This window comes from Microcaecilia unicolor, chromosome 13, assembly GCF_901765095.1.
Source record: "Microcaecilia unicolor chromosome 13, aMicUni1.1, whole genome shotgun sequence".
NCBI classification, from domain to species: Eukaryota; Metazoa; Chordata; class Amphibia; order Gymnophiona; family Siphonopidae; genus Microcaecilia; species Microcaecilia unicolor.
Window position 1 is genome coordinate 82,682,149 of NC_044043.1, and position 24,500 is coordinate 82,706,648.

At 45.1% G+C, this 24,500-nt stretch overlaps 1 protein-coding gene across 1 annotated transcript in view; it reads right to left on the reverse strand.

Moving 5' to 3' along the window:
* The window catches only part of GPR153 (G protein-coupled receptor 153), an 89,379-nt gene that overhangs the window by 51,746 nt on the left and 13,133 nt on the right, over nucleotides 1-24,500 (reverse strand). Inside the window, exon 2 of the mRNA XM_030185628.1 lies at nucleotides 1,361-1,894. Within this exon, the coding sequence (XP_030041488.1) occupies nucleotides 1,361-1,737 (377 nt within the window). The 5' untranslated portion in view covers nucleotides 1,738-1,894. The remainder of the gene's footprint in view (nucleotides 1-1,360; nucleotides 1,895-24,500) is intronic.

Consider the following 24,500-nt stretch of genomic DNA (forward strand, 5'->3'; position numbering starts at 1 on the left):
ACCGGGCGTTAATGACCTATACGTGCCAAATGCTACTTGAAGCGTTAACCATGTACGTGCCTACAATATCCCTATAGGTGCCTATATGGTTAGTGTGCGCGGTAAGTGTAGGCATGCTAAAAACACCAATGCACCTTAGTAAACAGGCCCTTTGTGGTTAAAGAAGCAAGTTGTGAACCAGGGAAATCAGGGTTCAAATTTTGCTTCTCCCACAGATACTCTTTGCGACCTCAGGCAAGTCACTCCATTGCCTCAGGTCCAACTTAGATTGGAAATCCACTTGCTCACTGAAGTAACCCATCTACCTCACATTCAGCCTGGATTTGGAAAAGGTAATAAATCTAAAATCCAAAACTAAATTAAAGTAATACTTCTCCTCTTATGACCACATAGCAGCAATAAACTCAATTTTAAAAAAAGTAACCAAACAGGCCTCGGTATATGCCTTTACATTTTTGAAAGAAGGAGGAACAATGAGAAATGGACAATAGCTCTTCAAGAACAAACCAAGAGGATGTCTAAGGACTCTGAACCTTTGGTGTCCTCTTGTTCTTGAAGAGTATTGTCCGTTTCCCACTGTTCCTTCTTCTTTGAGATTTCCTGTGGGCTTCCAGTGTTCCTCCACTTCGGTGGATCATCCTCTGTGTGCGATTTACATTTTGGAAGCCATTTTGGATGACAGAACAGAAAATATTCCCCCTGAGGCAGCAATATGTGAAACAGGGATTCCCTGTCAGGATGTCCACTAAAATTGCCTTTCCAATGCATTGAAAAGTAGAAGTCTTTAAGGAAGAACTTGGAAAGAAGTTTAATATGGATTTTTCTGTGCATTGCTGTTAAGGATAAAGCAGCAGCCACATTGTTGACAACCTTTATATTTTGTTATTGTGGAGGTTGTTTTCTTTTTTAAACCTGTGATGTGACTACTCGCTCCTATTTCTATTTTAGTGAAAGTGGTAAGTTGTGTGAGTCTACTGAGATTTGTTTCTCCACATTAGTCAGTTATAATGTTCATTGTTCCACTACTACGCTGCTTTTCCTTTACAGAATCTCATAGATTTTCAGATTGATACACTGTTTCACTTCTTATATATTATTGTCATATTTACATAACAAAACAAAGCCTGCTTAAAATGTAAGGGCTTCACTTTCTTCCAAACAGATAGGAGTTTCCAAAGGAACTTCAGTGGGAAATGCATTCCAAAAAACTGGCCTCATATAAACAAAAGACCTATTTCTACTCTAGGCAAGATGAAGAATCTTTACAGTAGGAAAAGACAAGTCTTGATGGTAGAGACAGTCAGAAAACCAACAGTAAGGAAGTTAATGTAATGAAAAATATGCGAGAAACAAAGTTTACCTGTAATTCACTGGCCAACGGACCATCCACATTCGATGATATGATAACGAGGTAACAGAAAAGCAGGTGACCAAACTTAAGGTATAAAATGTGGAAACAAAAACCTTGCAGAGACCCTCATTCCATTCGTAGTCCGTGTGCTGCCTCCGGAGTTGTATCACGGAGTACATGGTGATGGGGATGGCCAAGTTGAGGATATGAGTTCCAGCCAAGGTACAAATCAAGAACTCAAGAGGCTTCCATTTCTTCTGCTTGGCGCTGACACTCAGAATTCCCCAGGTGTTGGCCAACAGAGAGATCCCTGAACAGACGAGCCAGGCTACTGCATTACTGTGCAGTCTCTGGTCATCATGCATGGTGGAGCGTAGAGTCACCATCAAACGAGGCAAGCTGCAGACCAGGCGTGAAGATGAACGGGAAAAGAAAATACATCCTATGGCGAAATGCGGTCCATCAAGTGTACGTTTGATAAAGGTAATGCAGTTTTTTAGTGCTATATAAATCCATTGTTCTTAGCGCTCCCAACTCGGTGATCTGTAGAAGAATGAATTATTACACAGTTTAAACATGTGAAACAACAAAGAAAGACAATGATCAAGTATATAATATCATGTTCATTATTGATTTAATCTAGAATTGAGAATGAATAAAACTGTTGGGCAGACCGGATGGACCATTCAGGTCTTTATCTGCCGTCACTTACTCTGTTACTATGGGCCCCTTGTACTAAGCACCGGTAAGACCAATGTTGGCTTACCTCTCACTAAACAGGAAGTACCGCTAGGCTACTGCAGCAGCCCAGCGGTACTTCCCATCCCTAGCGCACCGTCATATCAGGCATATGCCCAGCGGTAATCGATCAGTGCCACATGCTACCCGGTTACCGCCGGGTTAGCGCGAGAGCCCCTACTACCACCTCAGTGGGTGGCGGTAAGGGCTCCCCCCCCCCCAAAACGGCCATTTCCTGCAGGAAAGAGAGACTTCCCTTTTACCTGCTGCAGTAAAAGGAGGCCTCGTTGCGTGTGAAAAACACGCGCCAACACCAGCACAGGCCCCTTTCTGCTGCAGCTTGGTAAAAGGGGCCCTATGTATGGTACTATTTTACTTTTATATTGCTAAACCTATGAAAATGTATACTTTTTTTTTTTTTTAGTAACTCTTCATGCTATACATTGGAGACAAAAAACAAACGCCCAAAAAACAATTCCATAAGAAAATAAACGAGACGCATCAATGCGGAGAAACCTCAACATCTATTCTAGCCCGTCGTTGGCTTTGGTTATTTCTACACATATTACAGGCTCTGCTATGATGTTCCAACAAAAATCTTCTAAATATGTGTAGAAATAACCAAAGCCAACGACGGGCTAGAATAATCATTGGTTCCATCTCATTAAAAAAAAATTTGCATTATAAAATAATGAAAAATATCTTCTATGAATGAACAGATACAGACCCAACTTGGTCCCATGTTTTGTCACAACTGCCTTCTGGCACAATGTCATCATTAGTCCATATCAAAGTGAACCAATGTTTGTGGTCAAGGTGACTTAAGTTGCTAATTCAATAAACAAAGTTTTCATCATACACTTCTTAACTTATCTTAAATGAATTCCCCCTCAACATGATCATGTGTCAATATGCTGCGTCAGGAATGGACATTGGAAAGCATGAATTCCCATGCATGTTGAGGGGGGAATTCTTTTAAGGTTTGTTAAATACTACATTCATTAGGATTATCTAGAAAACCTGATACACCTGTAGCCCTCAAGGATAGATGGCTGAATGGGGCTAAGGTCTGGACCAGCCCAGGAATCTGTCAAATGATAGTTACATGAAAATACAAATTGCTTTTAGTTTGAAAGAGCTAATAAACCACAGCATTGTACAGCTCTTAAAAGCTAGACACAAATGTATTTGAATATTCCAACAAACAGATTTATGTGGCTGTTGCAGTGACCACGTTACTCCTTTAAAGGCTCAGTTAGAGGATAATTGTACTAATTTATTTATTTAGATTTTGCTCACACCTTTTTTCAGTAGTAGCTCAAGGTGAGTTACATTCAGGTCCTCTGGATATTTCTCTGTCCCAGGAGGGCTCACAATCTAAGTTTGTACCTGAGGCAATGGAGGGTTAAGTGACTTGCCCAAGATCACAAGGAGCAGCAGTGGGATTTGAACCGGCCACCTCTGGATTGCAAGACCGGTGCTCTAACCACTAGGCCACTCCTCCACTGGCAACATTCCGTGTAGAATCTCCAATAGTAGCAACATTCCATGTTCCACTGCACTAACCACTAGGCTACTCCTCCACTAGCAACATTCCATGTAGAAGCCTGCCCTTGCAGATCAGCAACGTGGACGCGCAGGCTTCTGTTTCTGTGAGTCTGACGTCCTGCACGTATGTGCAGGACGTCAGACTCACAGAAACAGAAGCCTGCGCGGGTTGCTGACCTGCAAGGGCAGGCTTCTACATGGAATGTTGCTAGTGGAACAGCAACATTAACATTCCATGTAGAATCTCAAATAGTAGTAACAGAATCTCAAATAGTAGCAGCATTCCATGTTCCACTGCACTAACCACTAGGCTACTCCTCCACTAGCAACATTCCATGTAGAAGCCTGCCCTTGCAGATCAGCAACGTGGACGCGCAGGCTTCTGTTTCTGTGAGTCTGACGTCCTGCACGTACGTGCAGGACGTCAGACTCACAGAAACAGAAGCCTGCGTGGGTTGCTGACCTGCAAGGCAGGCTTCTATATGGAATGTTGCTAGTGGAATAGCAACATTAACATTCCATGTAGAATCTTCAATATTTATTTAGATTTTGCTCACACCTTTTTCAGTAGTAGCTCAAGGTGAGTTACATTCAGGTCCTCTGGATATTTCTCTGTCCCAGGAGGGCTCACAATCTAAGTTTGTACCTGAGGCAATGGAGGGTTAAGTGACTTGCCCAAGATCACAAGGAGCAGCAGTGGGATTTGAACCGGCCACCTCTGGATTGTGAGACCAGTGCTCTAACTACTAGGCCACTCCTCCCCTCCTGCACAAGATCATTAAACCTCAGCAAATGATTGTGCCAAAACCTTATTTATATTTACCCCTTAAAAGGCATTAAGAGTTTGGGAACAGGAAATCATCTCTCCTCACTGCTTTTGAAGAACCTACTATACTGAACTGGAGCATGGCTACAGCAAGAGAATGTTTTTATGCCAGAGTTACCAAGTGGCTCCAAATTATCAGGACAAGCTGATCCAGTCTTAGGTTAATCCCGCTCCATGCAGCGACTTAGGGCCCCGTTTACCATGTTAACTGCGTAAGCGCCTACAATATCCCTATAGGCGCCTACATGGTTAACGCACACACTAACTGTAGGCGAGTTAAAAATGGTAACGCGCCTTAGTAAACAGGGCCCTTAGAGTCTGAGGCTGGCGTTTTTAGCGCACTAAAACTAAGTGAGCGCTAAATGCTAAAAACGCCCATATGAATACATGGGCGTCTTTAGCATATAGCGCACACCTATTTTTAGCACGCGCTAAAAACGCCAGCGCACCTAAGTAAAAGACCCCCCTTAGGGTCTGATATTTAATATTACAGAATGGGGCTCGTTTTCAAAGCACTTAGACTTGAAAGAGTGAAAAATCGATTCACTTCTACCTGTTCTACACAGGATTTCATAGACCTCAATCGTATCCCCCCTCGGCCGTCTCTTTTCCATGCTGACGAGCCCTAACCTCTTTAGCCTTTCCTGATATGGGGGGAGTTCCATCTCCTTTATCATTTTGGTCGCTCTTCTTTGAGCCTTTTCTAATTCTCCTATATAACTTCTTTTTTTTTTTTTTTTGAGATACGGTGACCAGAATTGAATGCAATACTCAAGGTGAGATCGCACCATGGAGTGGTACAGAGGCATTATAATATTCTTGGTCTTATTTACCATCCTCTTCTAATAATACCTCCTTTTGGGTTGGGCAGATGGCGCCATTTTGAAAGTTGGGTGGATATGTGTTACACACAGTTGTTATCCCACAGAATGCCTAAAGGGAGATGGGGCATATGAACGTTGCATTATATGATCTTCACAGAAAAGTGATTTTACAGACAATTTATTTTTTGTCTCTTGAAATATTTAGTTTTTGCTTCCGATTAGAGCATCCTTTATAGAGTGTTTTGGAATCTCAATGCTTCACCAGCTAATTTGGACACATTTATGTACCAATGGGAATAATGATGATGGTACACAGTGATTCATCAGCTATTTGTTAATGGTCCCTTCGGAGGCCAGTCAGTAGGATAGACCTGTTTTGTGACATCTGACCTATCCCCTCTATTTTAGAGGGTGGAGGAAAGGATACTAAGGGCTCCCATATCACAAAATATTTATACTATTGAAGATTTAGAATCATCACATTGGGATTTTTATTTATTTATTATTACATTTGTACCCCGCGCTTTCCCACTCAAAGCAGGTTCAATGCGGCTTACATAATAATAAGGATTACAGAGTATTGATAGAGACAATGTAAGATATTTACAGCAAAATAATAAAAGAGATAGGTGGGTAGAGATGGGCAAGGGTGAGGGGAGTAGGAGGGGTATGAGTAAGGGGTAGTTGAGCATTGGAGGTGGAGTAGAGGGGATGGGACAAGGGATAAGCATAGGGAGATTTGGTGGGAGATGTAGTCTGGGTCATTGTCATTGTCACCTGGATATGTATTGGGTAAATGGGTCAAAGGATTAAATGGGGTCATTTGGGTAGGCTTGCTTGAACAGATGGGTTTTTAGTGCTTTCCGGAAGGGTAGATAGTCGCTGATTGATCGGATGGATCTGGGGAGGGCATTCCAGAGCTGGCTGCCTAAGAAGGAGAAGTTGGATCCATAGTAGGTTTTGTACTTGAGTCCTTTGCAATTGGGGTAATGTAGGTTGAGGTAAGTTTGCAAAGTTTTAGACATGTTTCTGGAGGGAAGGTTAATCAGATTGAGCACGTAACCCGGAGATTCACCGTGGATAATCCTGTGGATTAATGTGTGGATCTCAACATCCCTCTGTAAGGTTACTTTGTTGTTTTGAGCATTTTGTTTTGGGTTTCCTTTTTTTTAATTTTTTTTCAATTAAATTGAAGGTGCAAATTGGATGCGCACCCAAATTCGCGAGTGCAATTTTGAGTACCTTATATAGAATTAGGGTGACTGGAGCTGTAGACCTTCATGAAAAGAATGAACTACAATTTGAATTATGTGCAGCTTGTGCTCGCTGTCTTATTTTTCAGTGGTGTTCTAAAAATGAATTCATCCGTTATCCTCCACTGAGTGACAATCCTGAAGAATCAGAAATTTCTTGTCCCTCCATTATGTTGCCTTTAATGCTCTGATGAATTCTCATTGCTGTTGATATTGTGCACCTTTGTACGTCTGTTCATTGCAAGAAAATCAACACAACTGGCACAGAACAGCTCAGTAAATGCTCTGGTGCTGCCAGATGCCAGCTGATGTCTAAGCTTCTAAAGGAAACCGCAGAATAATGAACAATTTTAGACTGAAATTGTTCTAAATGTGACCCTCTGAGGACCTGGTATAAAAGGCTTTCTTTCTAATTATTGCTGGTACATAGTTGAAAACTTAAAAATAAAACTAATTTACTGTTTTCCCTTCAGACATAACTACCCTATTAATTGCTTGACTGTCGCAATTTGACTTACAACTTTAATCTACAAACATGTTCTCCGTAAGTGGAGTGATGGGAACTACAAACACATTTTTCCTATAAATGAATAAATAAATACATTCTTACAACATTTCTGATTTGAGAACTTGGGCAAAGCCTGGTACTGGGTGACCTTGACTACTGGAATTCTTTCTATTTAGGACTACTTGCAACTCAGATGCAAGCTTTACAGACCAGTGGCGTAGCCAGACCCAGCATTTTCGATGGGACTAGACTTAACTTGGATGAGCCCTTCTGTGCCCCTCTCCCATCTTCCCAGAGATATAAAAAGAAAAATTACAGGTTTTTTTCACCTACCTTGCATCCAACATCTCTCCCCTCTCTCCTCCGTGGCAACCCAACATCTGCTGCCCTCCTGTTTCTCACCCCCATCCCTCTCCCGGTGTCCCTTACAGGCATTCTCGGTACCTGCATTAATACATTTTTCTTGCTCCTGCTGGCCCCGAAGGTTTCCATCTGGTGCAAAAATGAAATACTGCAGGAACAGGGGACACCTATAAGGTACACCAGGAAGGGATGGAGTTCAGAGACAGGAGGGCAGATGCCGGGATGCCGCGGAGGAAAGCGCATGCACGCCAGGAAGGGAAAGCAGGGAAGGCGGTGTGACAGCGAATATCGCCCATGAAACCTTCTACTGGCGGGGCTTGGGGACCCCTGCCAGCCCAGGTATGTTGAGGTTACAGCGGGGGTTGAGAGCAACAGGGAGGCGGGGTAAAATGTGCTCATGCCCCCTCCCAAATCAAGGTCTGGCTATGCCTCTGCGCCACCTATGAAGCTGTACAATCCCTTCCTCATCCTCTTAGTTCCTCTGTACTTATCTCATGCTTTCCTAAATTCAGACGTTGTTCTTATTTCCACCTTCTCCACTAAGGCTGTTCCATGCATTCATAATCTTTTCCATAAAGAAATATTTTATTTATTTATTTGTTACATTTGTATCCCACATTTTCCCACCTATTTGTAGGCTCAATGTGGCTTACATAGTACCGGAGAGGCAGTGGTGTGCTGGAGCAGGCTCTCACAGGCTCGCAAGAGCCGGTTGTTAAGTTTTTAAGAATTTTGGGAGCCGGTTGTTAAAGTAGGGCTCTCCATGGCTACTTTAACAACTGGCTCCCAAAATGTGGGCTTGGGCCCCCTGCTGAATTATCTTTTATTTTGCTGGTGGGGATGCTGAGCCCCGCCAGCCAAGTAAATAGACTGCTGCTGCTCTCAGCTCCTTGTTTCCAGCTCTGGGCAGCAGGCTGGGACTTCTCGAGCATGTGAGAGAAGTTCCAGCATGCTGCTCAGAGCAAGATGTTGGGAGTGGTGGCAGTCCATTTATTGGCTGCCAGCAAAGGTATGCCTAGCGTGCCCGCACGAAGGGAGGGAGGAGAGAGAGGCAAGTGTTGCTCCCCCCCCCCCCCCCGGCCGCCCCTGGCCCTTCCAACTGCAGAGCTGGCAACCTCCAGAGAAAGAGCCTGTTATTAAAAATTTACCAGCACACCCCTGCGGAGAGGCCTTTGCAGGCTCCGGTGTGAACAAATACCGGGTGATGTTGTGGTAAGATCAAGTTCATGTGGCACAGCTATGTTAGGGAATCGGAGAACGGAAGAGTTGTGTTATGTCCATTACGTACTTTAGTTTGGCTGTGTTGCAGAGATTAGGCATTTAAGTTGGATCGGTAGGGTATGCCTTTTTAAACAGGTTGGTTTTTACACGTGAGTGATTTCCTGCAGTGTCGTCTTGTCATCGGGCACAGGAACCACAACATACTGACAGCTTTCTTGGGGTAACAGCAACCCAGCGGTACTTCCCACCCCTAGCATGCCATCATATCCAGCGCTACAAAAATATATTTATTATTGTAGCAGCGGAGTGTACCCAGTGGTAATCGGGCAGCGTCGCTCGCTGCCTGGTTACCACCGGGTTAGCACGGGAGCCCTTACCGCCACCTCAACGGGTAGTGGTAAGGGCTCCCCCCCCCTCGAAATGGCCGAATGGAAAGCGCTTTACTTGCCGCATGGCCATTTCCAGCCGGAAACAGAGACTTCCCGGTTACACGCTGCGGCAAAAGGGTGCCTCGGCGTGCATGAAAAACATGCGCCAACACCAGCGCAGGCCCCCTTTTGCTGCAGCTTGGTAAAAGGAGCCCTTTCACCAGAACTGAAGCAATGTGTAATACTTGGGATTGAAGGTCAGCTGGGGATGGAATGAGTGGAATGTTTTGGCTGTAATTATGTGTTGATATTCTCTGTTATGGGAAACAGGCTAGTTGTTTAAGGGATGCCAGCACCTCTGGGAAAGGCACCTTCAACCTGTGCAAGTCTGGGAAAGGCACCTTTGTTTCACACTATAAAAGAGGGGGGAGCACGGGACCTTCTTTAGAAGCTTGCCTGGACGTAGGGACGCCTTGTTCAGTGAAGAGTATGTCCCTGCAATCTCTGAGGAAGAGCCAGTGCTTCCCTGGTGGTCTTCCCAGATGCTGACTGAATTGCGGGTGCTGTAAGTATCTTGGTGTATGTGTTCACATATGTATCACCAATAAAAGCGATATACCGCATATTGTGTCTGGTGGCTTTTGTGTTGTCATAAGCACAGCGCCCCCTAGTGTTACACAATGGCGGCAGAGCTATGCAGAGATAAAATAGGAGTTATGTAACCATGGGATATTCTAGACACTGCTGTACCCCTCTCATTTAAAAGTAGCGCAGGGTGGAAAGACCCTCTCTTTTGAGAGAACAGTACGCAGTTAAAGACTTTTGGGATTGCCAGTCCATGAACAGGCCAGTGAATCCTCAAGAAGGCACAACCTCACAGCACAAATGACACTGTAATATATTGCTTAAACCCCTTTGAGTATCTACCTTTGCATTAACAGTGTTTCACATCTGACTAATACTTTTTTTTTTACACATCATCTGAGCAGCTTATGAGAGAGAGTTTGACAAGTTCAGCAGACTATGCTTTAATGCTCAGCACATGCTGACCCCAGTTTTCCATCACAGACAAACCCTGGTCTTTCCCAGGCTCCCATCAGTCAATGATACCATTTGCCCTCAGAGGAAATCCACAGGAGGGAGGCAAATCATTATGCTACATCTGCAGCATGACAGTGGGGGGAGGGGTGGAGGAGAGACGTGCCAGGGAGAATTCAGTCACCACACTAGCCAGTTATTTACATGCTTTCAAAAACAGCAGCATTTTCTTTCCCAGAAAGAAAAAATGGAATTGGGTACTTAATATTGGTTGCTGGGAACAAAGTTATCAATCTTATATAATAATTCTCACCTCCAACGTTCGAAAACCTGGCTGCCTGGGTCCGTAACTTGGGTCTCCGAGGCCTCAGCTGACGTCACGACGCATTACGGCGTGGAATCTGTTTGTGTGTGTCCGTCAGACATCAGCACAAACTGATTCCACGGGTCGTCACAAGCCGTGCGGCCGAGAAGACGAGACTTCGGCTGGCAGGGGTTGGGGTCCCCCGCCAGCACAGGCATGCGACGGCGGCTGCGGAGGTTTGCTGGCGGGGAGGGGGGCTCGAGAGGGTCGTGACGGGGGGGTCTGGAAATCAGAGGGAGCAAGGCAGGAAGGGGTCTGGAAATCGGAGCAGGAGGGAGGGGTCTGGAACGGGGGGGGGGGGGAACCTTGCTAGCGCCCGTTTCCTTTCTGTTGGAAACGGGCCTCTTTTACTAATTAAGCAATAAGCTGCATGTGCATCTCAGCAGCGTGCCCGTATATAGGCACCCAAATCTGGGGGTAAGCATAAGAGTGTACATGCAAGCTTATGAATTTGGGAGCATGAGTATGCCTGCATATTTTATAAAACGTGTATACATTACAAATCTGTCTACACTCTACCCAACCTGTGCCCCTGGTCATGCCTTAGAAATATGCCCATATAAATACTTGCCATCTTTTTGGTGTGCATACTTGCATGCTGGCAAGCAACTATGCAATTTTATATAACAGGCATAAGAACATAAGCGTTTATCAAAGGTCCATCAAGCCCAGGTTCCTGTTTCCAACAGTGCCCAATCCAGGTCACAAGTACCTGGCAAGATCCCAGAACAGTAAAACAGATTTTATGCTTCTTATCCTAGAAATAGAAATAAGCAGTGGATTTTCCTCAAGTTCATCTTAATAATGGCTTACAGTCTTTACTTTTAGGAAATTAGCCAAACCTTTTTTAAACCCTGCCAAGCTAACTGCTTTTACCACATTCTCTGGCAACAAATTCCAGAGTTTAATTACACACTGAGTGAAGAAATATCTCCTCTGGTTTGTTTTAAATTTACTACTCAGTAGCTTCATTGCATGTCTCCTCATCCTAGTATTTTTGAAAAGAATTGTGTGTCCCCTAGTCCTAATATTTCTGTGAAAAAAAACCTCTATAAAATTATATCCCTAAGGGGGAAAAAAAGATTGTGCTTGAAGAGTGTCTGACAGTCAGATGGGAAGAAGAGAAGCCCCAGATCAGAAAATAAATACAAAAATATGGCATAAGTATAATTAATGTAATTCTGTACAAGAATTTATATAAATAAATTCTTATTCTCATACTGCATGATGAGCACAGCAGGTAATTAGGGCTCTTACCAGATGTAATTTGATATAAACAAATGATACCAGACTGCAACTGAACAGATTTTGCGACTATAACCAAAAGGCTTGTGCGTACAAACTATGCCACGGCTTGGCGTGCTCAAATTTGGTTACTCCCTGGCAGCCCAAACTTCATGGACTGAAGGACCTTCACATCTCAGAAAAGCTGAATATCCCTTAGATGGCTTTTATTCTGGATTCTGCTCTGAAAGTTAGGCAGGGTTTATAGAATAGTGCTTAAGTGCAGGGGTCACACCCCAATTTAGGTGTGTCCATTTGTACCATTGAAAACGTGGTACAAATGCCCCCCGCCTAAACTTATGCATGGAATCTCCTTATTCTATAACTAGCCTTTGAGCCCGTAAAAACGGGCTATTATAGGAAGGGGGGGTTGAAAGGCCCGCCCCCGCCGCCGAGTTCGCCGCTGCCCCTTCCCCTCTGAATTCGGGCCCCCCCCCCCCCCACCAAGCCGTCACCACCCACCTTCCACCCGGCCGGGCCCTCGCTCCGCTATTGAAACAGCGAGGGTCCGGGAACGCAGCACTGAGCTCTGCTGAGCTGCCGACGTCGGCCTTCGTTCTTCTTCTCTGCCTGTCCCGCCCTCGTGTAACGTAACGTCGTTGAGGGCGGGACAGAGGCATGTCTCTCCTGCCCCCAGTCTGCGTGAAGGCTCGGACTCTGCGGTGAGCATTCTTGCTCGTTTCCCTTTCGCTTCCACCCTATGCGAGGGCTCAGACTCTGCGAGGGCTCAGACTCTGCGGTGAGCGTTAGACGGCGGTGTCCCTCCCTCAGAAATAAGCAGTACAGACCCTCTCTGTTCCGTCCCCGTCATCACGTATTGACGCAGGGGCGGGGCAGAGAAGGCTTTAGGACTTTCCCCGGGACAAGGGCTTATATAGATATGGTAACTAATTCTGGTTAGAGGCCTTTGACTAGGGGAGTAATACGGGGTAGAGGAAGGGGCGGCAACTTGTAACAGTTTGCTGACCGTCGGAATGTACTCATATTGTTATGTATAACCTGCTAAGGAAATTGTAGATGGGGAAAAAAGAGTAACTGGATTTGTTTACAATAAAAACTGTTGGTATACTAAAGTTGGGACTAAGGGGTGGGAGGGAGGGAGGGAGTAGGATAGGTGGGGGGAAGTAAATGGAAAATGTTGATGATATGTTTCTTGGCTGTATTGCTCTAGTGCTCTCAAGAGTATGTTCAGTTATACCAGTTTTGAGAATGTAAAGAGATATTTCGTGAAGTGTCATCAATAAAAAAGTTGAAATATAAAAAGCCAATTATTGGCACTTGCTATTCACCTAAATTGCACATGTAAATTGGGCACATACATACTTTCTTGGCAACTTTTATAGAATTAGGAGGCTAACGGTCAATTAACGGCATCTTTTGTGTGCGTGTGTGTGTGTGTTTGCAGAGCTTAGAGGAGGGAATGATAGGGGAATGCAGAAACGTGGCTATCTGGATTGGATGCTAAGCACATCCTCAAGATCATAGTAGCATAGTAAATGACGGCAGATAAAGACCTGAATGGTCCATCCAGTCTGCCCAACAAGATAACTCATTTTACATGGTATGTGATACTTTACATGTATAGCCGAGTTTGATTTGTCCCTGCGTTTCTCAGGGCACAGACCATAAACGTCTGCCCAACAGTGTTCCTGTACTAAACGTTCTGAAGCTAACATCAAAGCCCCTTAAAATTTACACTCCAGCCCATCCATATCTATTCAGTCACGATCAGGGCGTAGACCGCAGAAGTCTGCCCTGCATCGGGTTTACTCTCCAAATACCAACGTTGCCACCAAATCTCCACTAAGACTCCGTAGATCCATTCCTTCTAAACAGGATTCCTTTGTGCATATCCCACGTACGTTTGAATTCCGTTACTGTTTTCATCTCCACCATCTCCCGTGGGAAGGCAATTCCACGTATCTACCACCCTTTCCGTGAGAAAAAATACTTCCTGACATCACTCCTGAGTCTGCCCCCCCTTCAGCCTCGATTCATATCTCCTACATCACAGAAGTAAATTGGTTCTTTTCCCCTTTCATGTACAGTACAGCGCAATGGATATTCTGGATAAACTGCATTTTGTTGCCTTTGGACAAGAGCCACTAGGAAGTTTCTCTTTCAAACTCAGCTCTTCCAAGATTTGCTTTGGATCCAAAGCAGTGACAGAAGATCAGGGCTCATGTAAAGCTGTGGAGGAATACAAGTGGACAGACTGGGCGTACCAAAGGTTGTCAACTTCCAATAGCTATGTTCTCACTATGAAATCATTTATCCATCAGCAAAGGGCCCTTCAGTAGAACAGAGGTCAAAACTATTAAGCAGAGGAAATTTGGGGCCAGCTTTACTAAAGGGCACCTACTACATTGGACAGACTCAGGAAAGATGTCAGGAAGTATTTCTTCACGGAGAGGGTGGTGAACGCTTGGAATGCCCTCCCGCGGGAGGTGGTGGACATGAAAACGGTAACAGAATTCAAACATGCGTGGGATAGGCATAAAGGAATCCTGTGCAGAAGGAATGGATCCACAGAAGCTTAGCTGAAATTGGGTGGCGGAGGGAAGAGGGGTTGGTGGTTGAGAGGCTAGGATAGGGGAGGGCAGACTTATACGGGGTCTGTGCCAGAGCCGGTGATGGGAGGCGGGACTGGTGGTTGGGAGGCGGGAAATACTGCTGGACAGACTTATACGGTCTGTGCCCTTAAAAGACAGGTACAAATCAAGTTAAGGTATACACATATGAGTTTATCGTGGGCAGACTAGATGGACCGTGCAGGTCTTTTTCTGCCGTCATCTACTATTGTAACACTAGGGGGCGCTGTGCTTATGACAACACAAAAGCCACCAGACACAATATGCGGTATATCGCTTTTATTGGTGATACATATGTGAACACATACACCAAGATACTTACAGCACCCGCAATTCAGTCAGCATCTGGGAAGACCACCAGGGAAGCACTAGCTCTTCCTCAGAGATTGCAGGGACATCGCTGAACAAGGCGTCCCTACGTTCAGGCAAGCTTCTAAAGCAAGTCCCGTGCTCTCCCCTCTTTTATAGTGTGAAACAGAGGTGCCTTTCCCAGACTTGCACAAGCTGGCATCCCTTAAACAACCAGCCTGTTTCCCATAACAGAGAATAACTCTCCCAGACCTGCACAGGTTGAAGGTGCCTTTCCCAGAGGTGCTGGCATCCCTTAAACAACTAGCCTGTTTCCCATAACAGAGAATATCAACACATAATTACAGCCAAAACATTCCACTCATTCCATCCCCAGCTGACCTTCAATCCCATGTATTACAACTATGTTACTATGTCTATGTTTATTTGCATCCTTGATATATCACCTTTTCAAAAATGGTCAAGGAGGTTTACAATAACTAAAATCGCCAAAATTTCAAGATGAGGAATGCCAGCATAACGATGGGAAAGATAACGCACATACTCATCAGATAAGCAAAACAAGGTAGAGAAGGGGAAACAGGAAAGAGAGGGGAAAAAGGGGTCACGCAGAGACCGGCTACTCGTCTACCAGGCATACCGTTACGAGTTAACTAGACCAAAAGCAAGTTCAAAATAGTGGGGTTTTTAATAGAGTTTTGAATTTGGTAAAGGAAAGTTCAGCTCTAATATAATTGGGCAAATCGTTCCACAATTTGGGTGCCAAGAAAAAAAAAAGGCAGATGATCTGATACTTTCATATCAAGCCAGTTTAGGGGCAGGAAGAAGAAAATTCATTACTATCTAGCGAAAGTACCGATCTCGCTGGGAGAATCTAGATAAAAAGCCTTAAAAGCCAAACACAAGATTTTAAAGCGGGAACGAAACTCAAGCGGTAACCAATGGAAGGCGCGGAGCAACGGAGTAACCTGCTCATACTTTTTAGCACCATGCAAAAAGCAAGAGGCTGTGTTTTGTAATGTTTGTAGGTGCCTTAACTGTGTTGCTTGCTGATAACAACATAAACAGAATTACAACAATCCATTCGCGAAAACAAAAGAGCCTGTATTAGGGTACGAAACGCAGAGAAGCTCAAAAGATCACGAAGGGAGCGAAGGTGACGAAGTCAGAAAACTGGTTTTCAACACACAGGCCTCAAAACGTAAAGCTGAGAATCAAACAGGACCCCGAGATAATGGAAACACTTAACTGGCAGTATAGCCAAAAAAACGTGGGACCGAGGTAGGCATTGAATGATAACCAGGTATCCAACAAGTGATTAAGCTTCCTGGCATGCTTAATGAGTGTTACTACTACTTCTACCAGGGGCGAACTGACCAATCGGGCAAGCAGGCAGTGCCCGAGGGCCAAGAGGATCTACCTGGATGCCCGGCGCACCGCTGGTGATCTACCAGCTTATTTTTGAAAGAGATCGCCGGCCATCTTCCGACACAAATCGGGAGATGGCCGGCCATCTCCTGAATCTGGCCAAATCAGTATAATCGAAAGCCAATTTTAGCCGTCACCAACTGTGTCCCGTCGTGGAGCCAGCCAAACTTCAAGGGGGCATTTTGGCAGGGTAGCGAAGGCGGGACGGGGCGTGGTTACGAGATGGCTGGCTTCGCCCGATAATGGAAAAAAGATGGCCGGCTCTAACGAGCATTTCGCCGGCTTCACTTGGTCCATTTATTTTTAGGACCACGTGTCAAAAAAGTGCCCCAATTGACCAGATGACCACCGGAGGGAATCGGGGATCACCTCCCCTTATTCCCCCTGTTATCACCAACCCCCTCCCACCCCCAAAAAAAACATTTTGCCAGCCTCTATGCCAGCCTCAAATGTCATATCCAGCTCCCTGACAGCAGTATGCAGGTCCCTGGAGCAGTATTTAGTGGGTGCAGTGCACTTCAGGCAGGTGGACCCAGACCCACCCTCCCCTACCTGTTACACTTGTGGTGGTAAATATTGAGCCCTCCAACCCCCCCCCCCCCCCCAAAACCCACTGTACCCACATCTAGGTGCCTCCCTTCACCCCTTAGGGCTATGCTAGTGGTGTAGAGTTGTGGGGAGTGGGTTTGGGGCGGATTTGGGGGGGCTCAGCAGACAAGGTAAGGGAAGTATGCACCTGGGAGCAATTTTTGAAGTCCACTGCAGTGCCCCCTAGGGTGCCCTTGCATGTGAGGAGGGCCAGTGCACTACAAATGCTGGCTCCTCCCACGACCAAAAGGCTTGCATTTCGCTGGGTTTGAGATGGCCGGGCCCGGTTTCCACTATGGCCGAAAACCAAAGACGGCCATCTCTAAACCCGGCGATCTCAACATTTGACCAAAATGTTGCAATTTGGCCGGCGCCAGTCATATTATCGAAAGAAAAGATGGCCGGCCATCTTTTTCGATAATACGGTTGGCGCCGGCCATATAGATAGCCGGCCATCTGTTTGGCCAGCACCGTTCGATTATGCCCCTCCTAGTGGCCTCAGCGGTGGGGGGGGGGGGGAACATGTTTTTTCTGTCCAGCCCGCTGGGCTGCCACTATTCCCCCCGCCTGGCAACCGAGACTCCCAGCATTGTTTGAAAACAAGGCATTATACAGTCTGCTGACCCCTGGCATTTTCTAAAGAGCCTCTTACCTTTTCAAGAGAAAGATTTGCTATTGAGCTAATTACACCATGCAAAATATGTTACTGAAGAGCAAGTTAAGATCACTATTTCCCTCTAGGTTCCTATTAGTCTTTAACCTCGAAAAAAACTGTTTTAACACTTTGTTTACCCAAGCAAAGATTAGTGCACTTAAAACTGCTTGCAGTTAATGTAGCAAAACCTATTTAAGAAGCTCATTCTACAATACACTTGAAATGCAGCTCCCATTAAACTATTCAGAGCGCATCCTTAGAGATTTACCAACTTATTCAAACTAGGTTTATTGAAAAAATTCAGCACACTAGAAACATTTCAAAGGCTTGCCTAACCTTTCTGAAGAAATCTCGATCATACTTGTGAAAAGAATTGTAGCTGGGTTTTGGAGGATCACAGATACCCTAGCTTTGCTAGACTGTCAATTTGGGTGGGACTGAGCCCAAAGTGAATGAGCACACATTTTCTCTCCACTCCATTCTTCCTCCATCCTCTGCCCCTTCCCCTTCCCTCCAGCATGTCTCTCCTCCACAAGAACAGCAAAAAGGAGGAAGGGACCTCACGAAGCCGTGAAAAGCAAAAGAAGGCCCGTTTCAAATCGCAATGAAATGGGCGCTAGCAAGGCTCCCCTCCGTCCCTCCCTTTGTGTCTCCGTGTGTCGCCGGCCCCCCTGCAGCCTCCGTGCGAATGTGCTGTGACCCTGGCCCTTTTGGCACGCCCCCCCAGCGTCCGTGACCGTTCCGTTCCCCCCGATGTGTGTTGCCAGTGCACCCCCTTCCAACCCCACCGATGTCTGCCGGCGCTCCCCCCTCTCCGAAGGCCCCCCCACCCCACTGACCTGCCGAAGTAACGTGTGCTCCGCCCTCGACGTCATCGCGTTTTGACGCGAGGGCGGAGCAGAGCTACAGTGCAGTACAATGTTGGAGCTGAGAATGTGCTCCGCCCTCAACGTCATAACGTTTGACGCGAGGGCGGGGCCCACAGACTGTGATTTTGTGTGGCTTCAGAGCTTCGAACTTACGAACCTGGCTTCAGTGACGTCAGTGCAAATAGAACGTTGAGGGTGAGTTTTATATATATAGATAGATACTTTAAAACGACCCGACACTGCCATGTTTCAGCCCGAAGGCCTGCCTCAGGGGTCTTGATGAATCTCTGATGTTGTAATGTAGGGCTCGACAACAGGAAAACTTCATTGCAAAGGATCTGGCTGTAAAATCCTTCGATTATCTTCTGTCTACGGTATATACTTAATCTTGATACTTCTCTCACAGCTATTCCCCGTCAGTACCCTGAAGCAGCTACAGTCTGATCTACAGCACAGCGAAACGCTGGCCATCGTTGGTCAGGGGAGATCTGAACGAGGCAACCGTGGACCCCATCCGGGAGCACAACACAACCTAAGTTATAAGCTATGTTCATTGTGGCGAATTGATACATCAGAATGAGAAATGGACTGCATGTTAGTATGTTAGATAGTAAAGATTCAAACGAAAAACATATTCAATACTGCATGCACACTGGAATCTAAGGAGGTTTTTCAGCCTATTATAAAGATCAAATCCCTGTATAGATCGAGTAATCGGCAAACGGGATTGTTTTAGTACCGAAAGGGACCATCACAGACCTTGGTACGTTGAGGCTGTTTTCCTCCATTAAACAAAAAAAATTATCCATTCTTACTAGATAGTGGAGGAGTGGCTTAGTGGTTAGGGTGGTGGACTTTGGTCCTGAGGAACTGAGTTCAATTCCCACTTCAGGCACAGTCAGCTCCTTGTGACTCTGGGCAAGTCACTTAACCCTGCATTGCCGCATTGAGCCTGCCATGAGTGGGAAAGCGTGGGCTACAAATGTAACAAAAATAAATAAAATATTGAATGAGTGAACCCCACTACCACGTTATTGCGATTTAGATGATTATCTTCTGTCTTGCAGATGCGCTGAAAAACAGCAGCCCTATGGTTGGCTAATGTAAATGATGCAAGTGTAGCCCAGCCAGCTGAAGAACTCCTCCTCTGGCAGACAGAACTCCTGCCAAGCTCAGTTTTCCGACATGCACCTGCTTTCCTTTATAGAGTAGATGCCACAAAGGCAGAATTACATCTTACTGTAACTGCTTAATGCTCCTTAGTAAAAGGGCCCTCTAGGGTTCTGATGTTTTAAACTCTAGCAACATAACTGAGCCAATATTCAGTTGGCAGGAGACAGCACGCCTAAGTGCCGCGGTCGTCGCTGACCTCGGCTATTCAATACCGGGCCATTACCGGTAACCGGTATTAAATATAGGGGGGGGGGGGTTGACTGGCGTTAACTTAACCAGCTAAGGGACCCTTTTACTAAGCTGCGTAGGAGCGTACGCATGTCCTATGCGCATCAATTTTGAAGAACCATGTGGCCTGGGCGGTAATTTCATTTTTTACGAAAATCCTCTGCATGCAGCAGAAAATTTTCCGGAATGAAGTGCTAACTGGGCGGTACGCGACACTGTATGCATGCTGACAATTACCGCCCGGTTATCGCGCGAGGCCTTACCTCTAAGTCAATGGGTGGCAGTAAGATCTCAGGCCCAAAATGGACGCACGCCAATTTTCATTTTGCCGCACATTCCTTTTCGGCCCACCCCCAAAAAATGGCCTTTTTTGCTTCTACACCAGCGCAGGCCACTTTTCAGCGCACCTTAGTAAAAGGACCCCTAAATGAATATTCAGTACTGCTGCCATAAAAGTGAAAGGTAAGAATATTCAGCCTTCCCTGAAAATGCGCGAGCACCATCACCATTCCAGTGTGCTTTCGTTTTGCTGCAAAAGCTTTTGCACCATATTTTTTGTGTTAACTTCTGCAAGATGTTTCCCCTTCCAAAATTAGTTTTCACTTATGCTCAGCTGCTCTGAGTAATCTGCACTGAAGTTTTCAATTAAGGGGGGGGAGGAGGAAGCATTTTCCAACATGCCTTTCCAGTTCAGTAGTGGAAAGTATACTCCATTAACATGTTTAAAACAGCCCAGCTGGATGGAAACATACCAAGGGGAAGTATTTTTCAGCAAAATCCTGCCAAGGAGCAATTCTGTGCCCTAGAAAAGAGGAATAATGGATCTCCATGTTTGCAAAAAAAAAAGAATAAATCCTTTCAGGACAATTTCCTTTACCATTCTGCCTGTAATTTATTTTAACTGGGGCCAAAACAAAAAGTAAGTAGGGTTCTAAAAATGCAGAGATCGTGTTACTCCCTACTCTCTTCACTTGGAAGTTATTTATATTTAAAAAAAAAAAGGTTTAAGCCATTTTTTCAATATAAAAGAATCTCAAAGAATGAAAATCCTTTAAGTGCAAGACCTAAACCTAGAAACACATTTCTGTATATGCAAAGGACCTTCCTAAGCAGTTAGTTTTCGTTCTATTCACTCACAAAATGCTCAGATTTAGCTCATGCCTTCTTCAGTGATAGATCAAGGTAAATTAGAGAGAGCTTACAATCTAATTGTATCTGAGGCGATGGAGAGAAGGGGGCATGCGATGAAGCCACAAAGTAATAAATTTAATACGAATTGGAGAAATATTTTCTTCACTTAATGTATAATTAAACTCTGGAATTCGTTGCCAGAGAATGTGGTAAAGGCAGTTAGCTTAGCGGGGTTTAAAAAAGGTTTGGCCGGCTTCCTAAAAGATAAGTCCACAGACCATTAATAAAATGGACTTGGGGAAAATCCACTGCTTATTTCTGGGATAAGCAGTATAACATGTATTGTACTTTTTGGGGATCTTGACAGGTACTTGTGACTTGGATTGGCCACTGTTGGAAACATGATGCTGGACTTGATGGACCTTCAGCCTGTCTCAGTTTGGCAATACTTATGTACTTATAAAGTTTAGTGTAAGTTAACAGACATCGGCATGCTAAATGCTGAGCATCCTATTCTATGCCTATGGGTCATTTGTCCATGTGCCACTTAATGCACACTAATGTCTCTTAGTGCACAGGAAGGAGCCCTTTGACAAAGCGGTGGTAAGCCAAACGCAAACTTACCGCATGCTAATCTGGAGCTACCGCCGGCCCAACACGGGTGGCGGTGATAATTTCAGTCCCAGTGCATGGCATTTCCCATGTTGGGTAACATAGGGCTGTATTTTTTTTTTAGCAGAGCACTAACCCAACGGTAATCGGGCAGCACCTCGTGCTACCTGGTTACCGCGGGACCCTTACCGCCACCTCAATGGGTGGTTCTAAGTGCTCCCCCTTGCATGGCCACATGGTAAGAGCAATCTTACCGCATGGCCATGGCTATTTTCAGCCTTTTTCACCCACTGCGGTAAAAAAGGCCGCAGCGCATGGAAAAAAATTTCCCCCGTTGTTACCGCAGGGCCTTTTGGACTCCTTAATGCACACTAATGTCTGTTAATACACACTAAGTTTTAAGAACAGGACCCCTAAGTGACTTGCCCAAGATCACAAGGAGCTGCAGTGGGATTTGAACTTCCCTAATTCTCAGCCTGCTGTTCTAACCATTAGGCTTGAATAATGCTCTTAGGATCAGATTCCGTATGGCATGAAAGTTAGGCACCAGGAAGATCTGCATGAAGCCTGTATTCTATACAGGGCAACCGAACTTTATAGAATACTAGCGCAGTGCGCAGGTTGCGTCCAACTTTGGGCATCAGACTTACACCTGGTTCTATCAGAAGCTAAAAGTTATTATATATGTTTATATTTTGTTTTCCAGGGCCAGAGTAGAAATAAGATTGTAAATCTATCATTGACCACTTAATATAAATGTTTATGACCGTGAATAAGTCTCCAGCCTTTACATTACACAGACCGTCGTCTGTGGCGTGTGGCTATATGCACCGACTGTAACTTATATTTCTGGCTAATGCTTTTTTAGAAAGAGGAGTGGCTGGTGAACAAGAAGTCACTGGATGAAGTTTCCGTGGACTGGAACTCAAGAGTAACGGAGCAACTTCTTCATGGAAAGGACGGCAGGACCGCTTTCCAGTGGAGGAAAGCAAAAGTAACAGAATTAAAGTGATCCCCATGTTGATCCTAGAGGACCCCTAGTTAGTCTGATTTTTCAGGACATTCAGCATGAATATATATGAGATATATTTACACTGAAATAAAGCGGAGCATTCCTGGTGGATACACTGAAAATTAGAGTGGCTAAGACTGGAATGGAAACTAGGGTGGGTGGGAGGGGGGGTCTTTTACGAGGTGGTGGCAAGCCCAACGCTAATCCGGAACTACCAGCAGTTCCCACTCCCGACGTGTGCCACTTTTTGTACCGCTGGTGTTTACCTGGTGGTAATCGGGCAGGGCCCGGTTACTGCCAGGTTAGCGTGGGACTCCTTACCGTTCCCCCCTCCCCCGAAATGGCCACACAGCAAGTGGTTTCAATTGCTGCACGGCCATTTCTTAAAGACAGGATTTTAACCACTGCGGTAAAAGGGGGCCTCAGCGCACATCAAAAACACACAATTTTACTGCAGCTTGTTAAAGGACCCCCTAGGAAACGCACCGAGGATCCCTAGTTTTGAGGAGGCAAGGGAAAGTTAGGAATCAAACTATGCCCACATTAGCCCTCTCCTTAAGTCACTTCACTGGCTCCCTATCCGTTTCCGTATTCAGTTCAAACTTCTCCTATTGACCTATAAGTGCATTCACTCTGCCACTCCCCAGTACCTCTCCACTCTTGTCTCCCCCTACGTTCCCCCCCCCCCCCCCCCCCCCCCGAGTACTCTGTTCTGTAGATAAATCTCTCTTATCCGTCCCTTTCTCCTCTACTGCTAATTCAAGACTCCGTTCCTTTTATCTCGCTGCACCTCACGCCTGGAATAGTCTTCCTGAGCCTATACGTCTAGCCCCGTCTTTAGCCGCTTTCAAGTCCAAACTCAAAACCTACCTCTTTGCCACTGCTTTTGACTCCTAACTCACTTACCCTGTCCTTTATCCTCACCTCTTTATTCCCTCACCCTTGATTGTTCTGTCTGTTTACCCGTCTTATCTAGATTGTGGGCTCTTTGAGCAGGGACTGTTTCTCTGTATGGTGTGCAGCACTGTGTATGCCTTGTGGCGCTATAGAAATGATAAGTAGGTAAGTAGGGATCTTTGGCACTGCACCAGGAATTCAACTGGGTGAACTAGATGGGCTTAACGTTCCTTATCTACCACCATGATCTGTATCTATATGTCACACTGTTCAGAAGAATATAGTCAAATTCTAAAGGTTGCTGGTACTTTTTAACAAATTTCACAGTGATATGGACCATATTCAGGAGGGGCAGCTGCCAGGATTATAGAGCAGAGGTGCTATGTATTTTGGGGGTAAGCATGAGCTAATATTGCTTTGGAACTTAACCGCTCATAGTTCACCTGTTCCTAACTCAATAATCTCAATGTAGGGAGCGTATTCTTTTTCATTTAAAAATGTGAGGGTCTTATCTTGACTTGGAGAAACTTGAGAACATTTTTATATGTAACCGTACAAAGTTTAAAAAGATTATTTTACAAATGAAAACTGAATTGAATTTGTAGTGACATGTTTTATTCAATGAATTACGGGTGACGGGTGAGCATACCCACCTGCACATAGAAACACAGAGCAAAGATATACAAAGTAAAATGCACCATTTTTTTGTAAGCTGGAGGGACTGTTTCTCCCTAACAGTTGTGAGAATGAGCAATAAATGTGTTTCTTCTCAGTAAGGCGAGCTTACTAGAAAAATGACAATTGTCTATTCAGTTCTAATTTCTATCCTCCCATTTAGGGATGTAGTTATCAATGTGACCTACCATTAAGATGTGTTATTTTACCACAAACTCATACTATTTAAGCACAGGTCCCATTTTATGTAATGAGACCTAGCTACTAAGGTTTAACAGTAATACAACACATCTTAATGGTAGCTCAAATTGATAACTTCTCCCCTTAATTAAAGAAAAAAAATCTCTAGAAATCAAAATCACAGCTATATGTAATAAACATGAGCCAAGTATAGTGCAATGAAGCCATTGTGACATCACAGATGAGGTTGGTTCTTAGGCATTGGTGGAATGAGGCATTATGACATCACAGTATCAGCTCTGGTTAAATCACTACTATCTAATATAATAATTTGCTCCTCCAACGTTCCAATGTGTCTCACTGGGATCGTAACCATCTCCTGGCGTCACTGGCCCGCAGTAGAAGCCTGCTGGCCTGACATCAGGAGATGGTTACGAACACAGTGAGCAACATTGGAACATTGGAG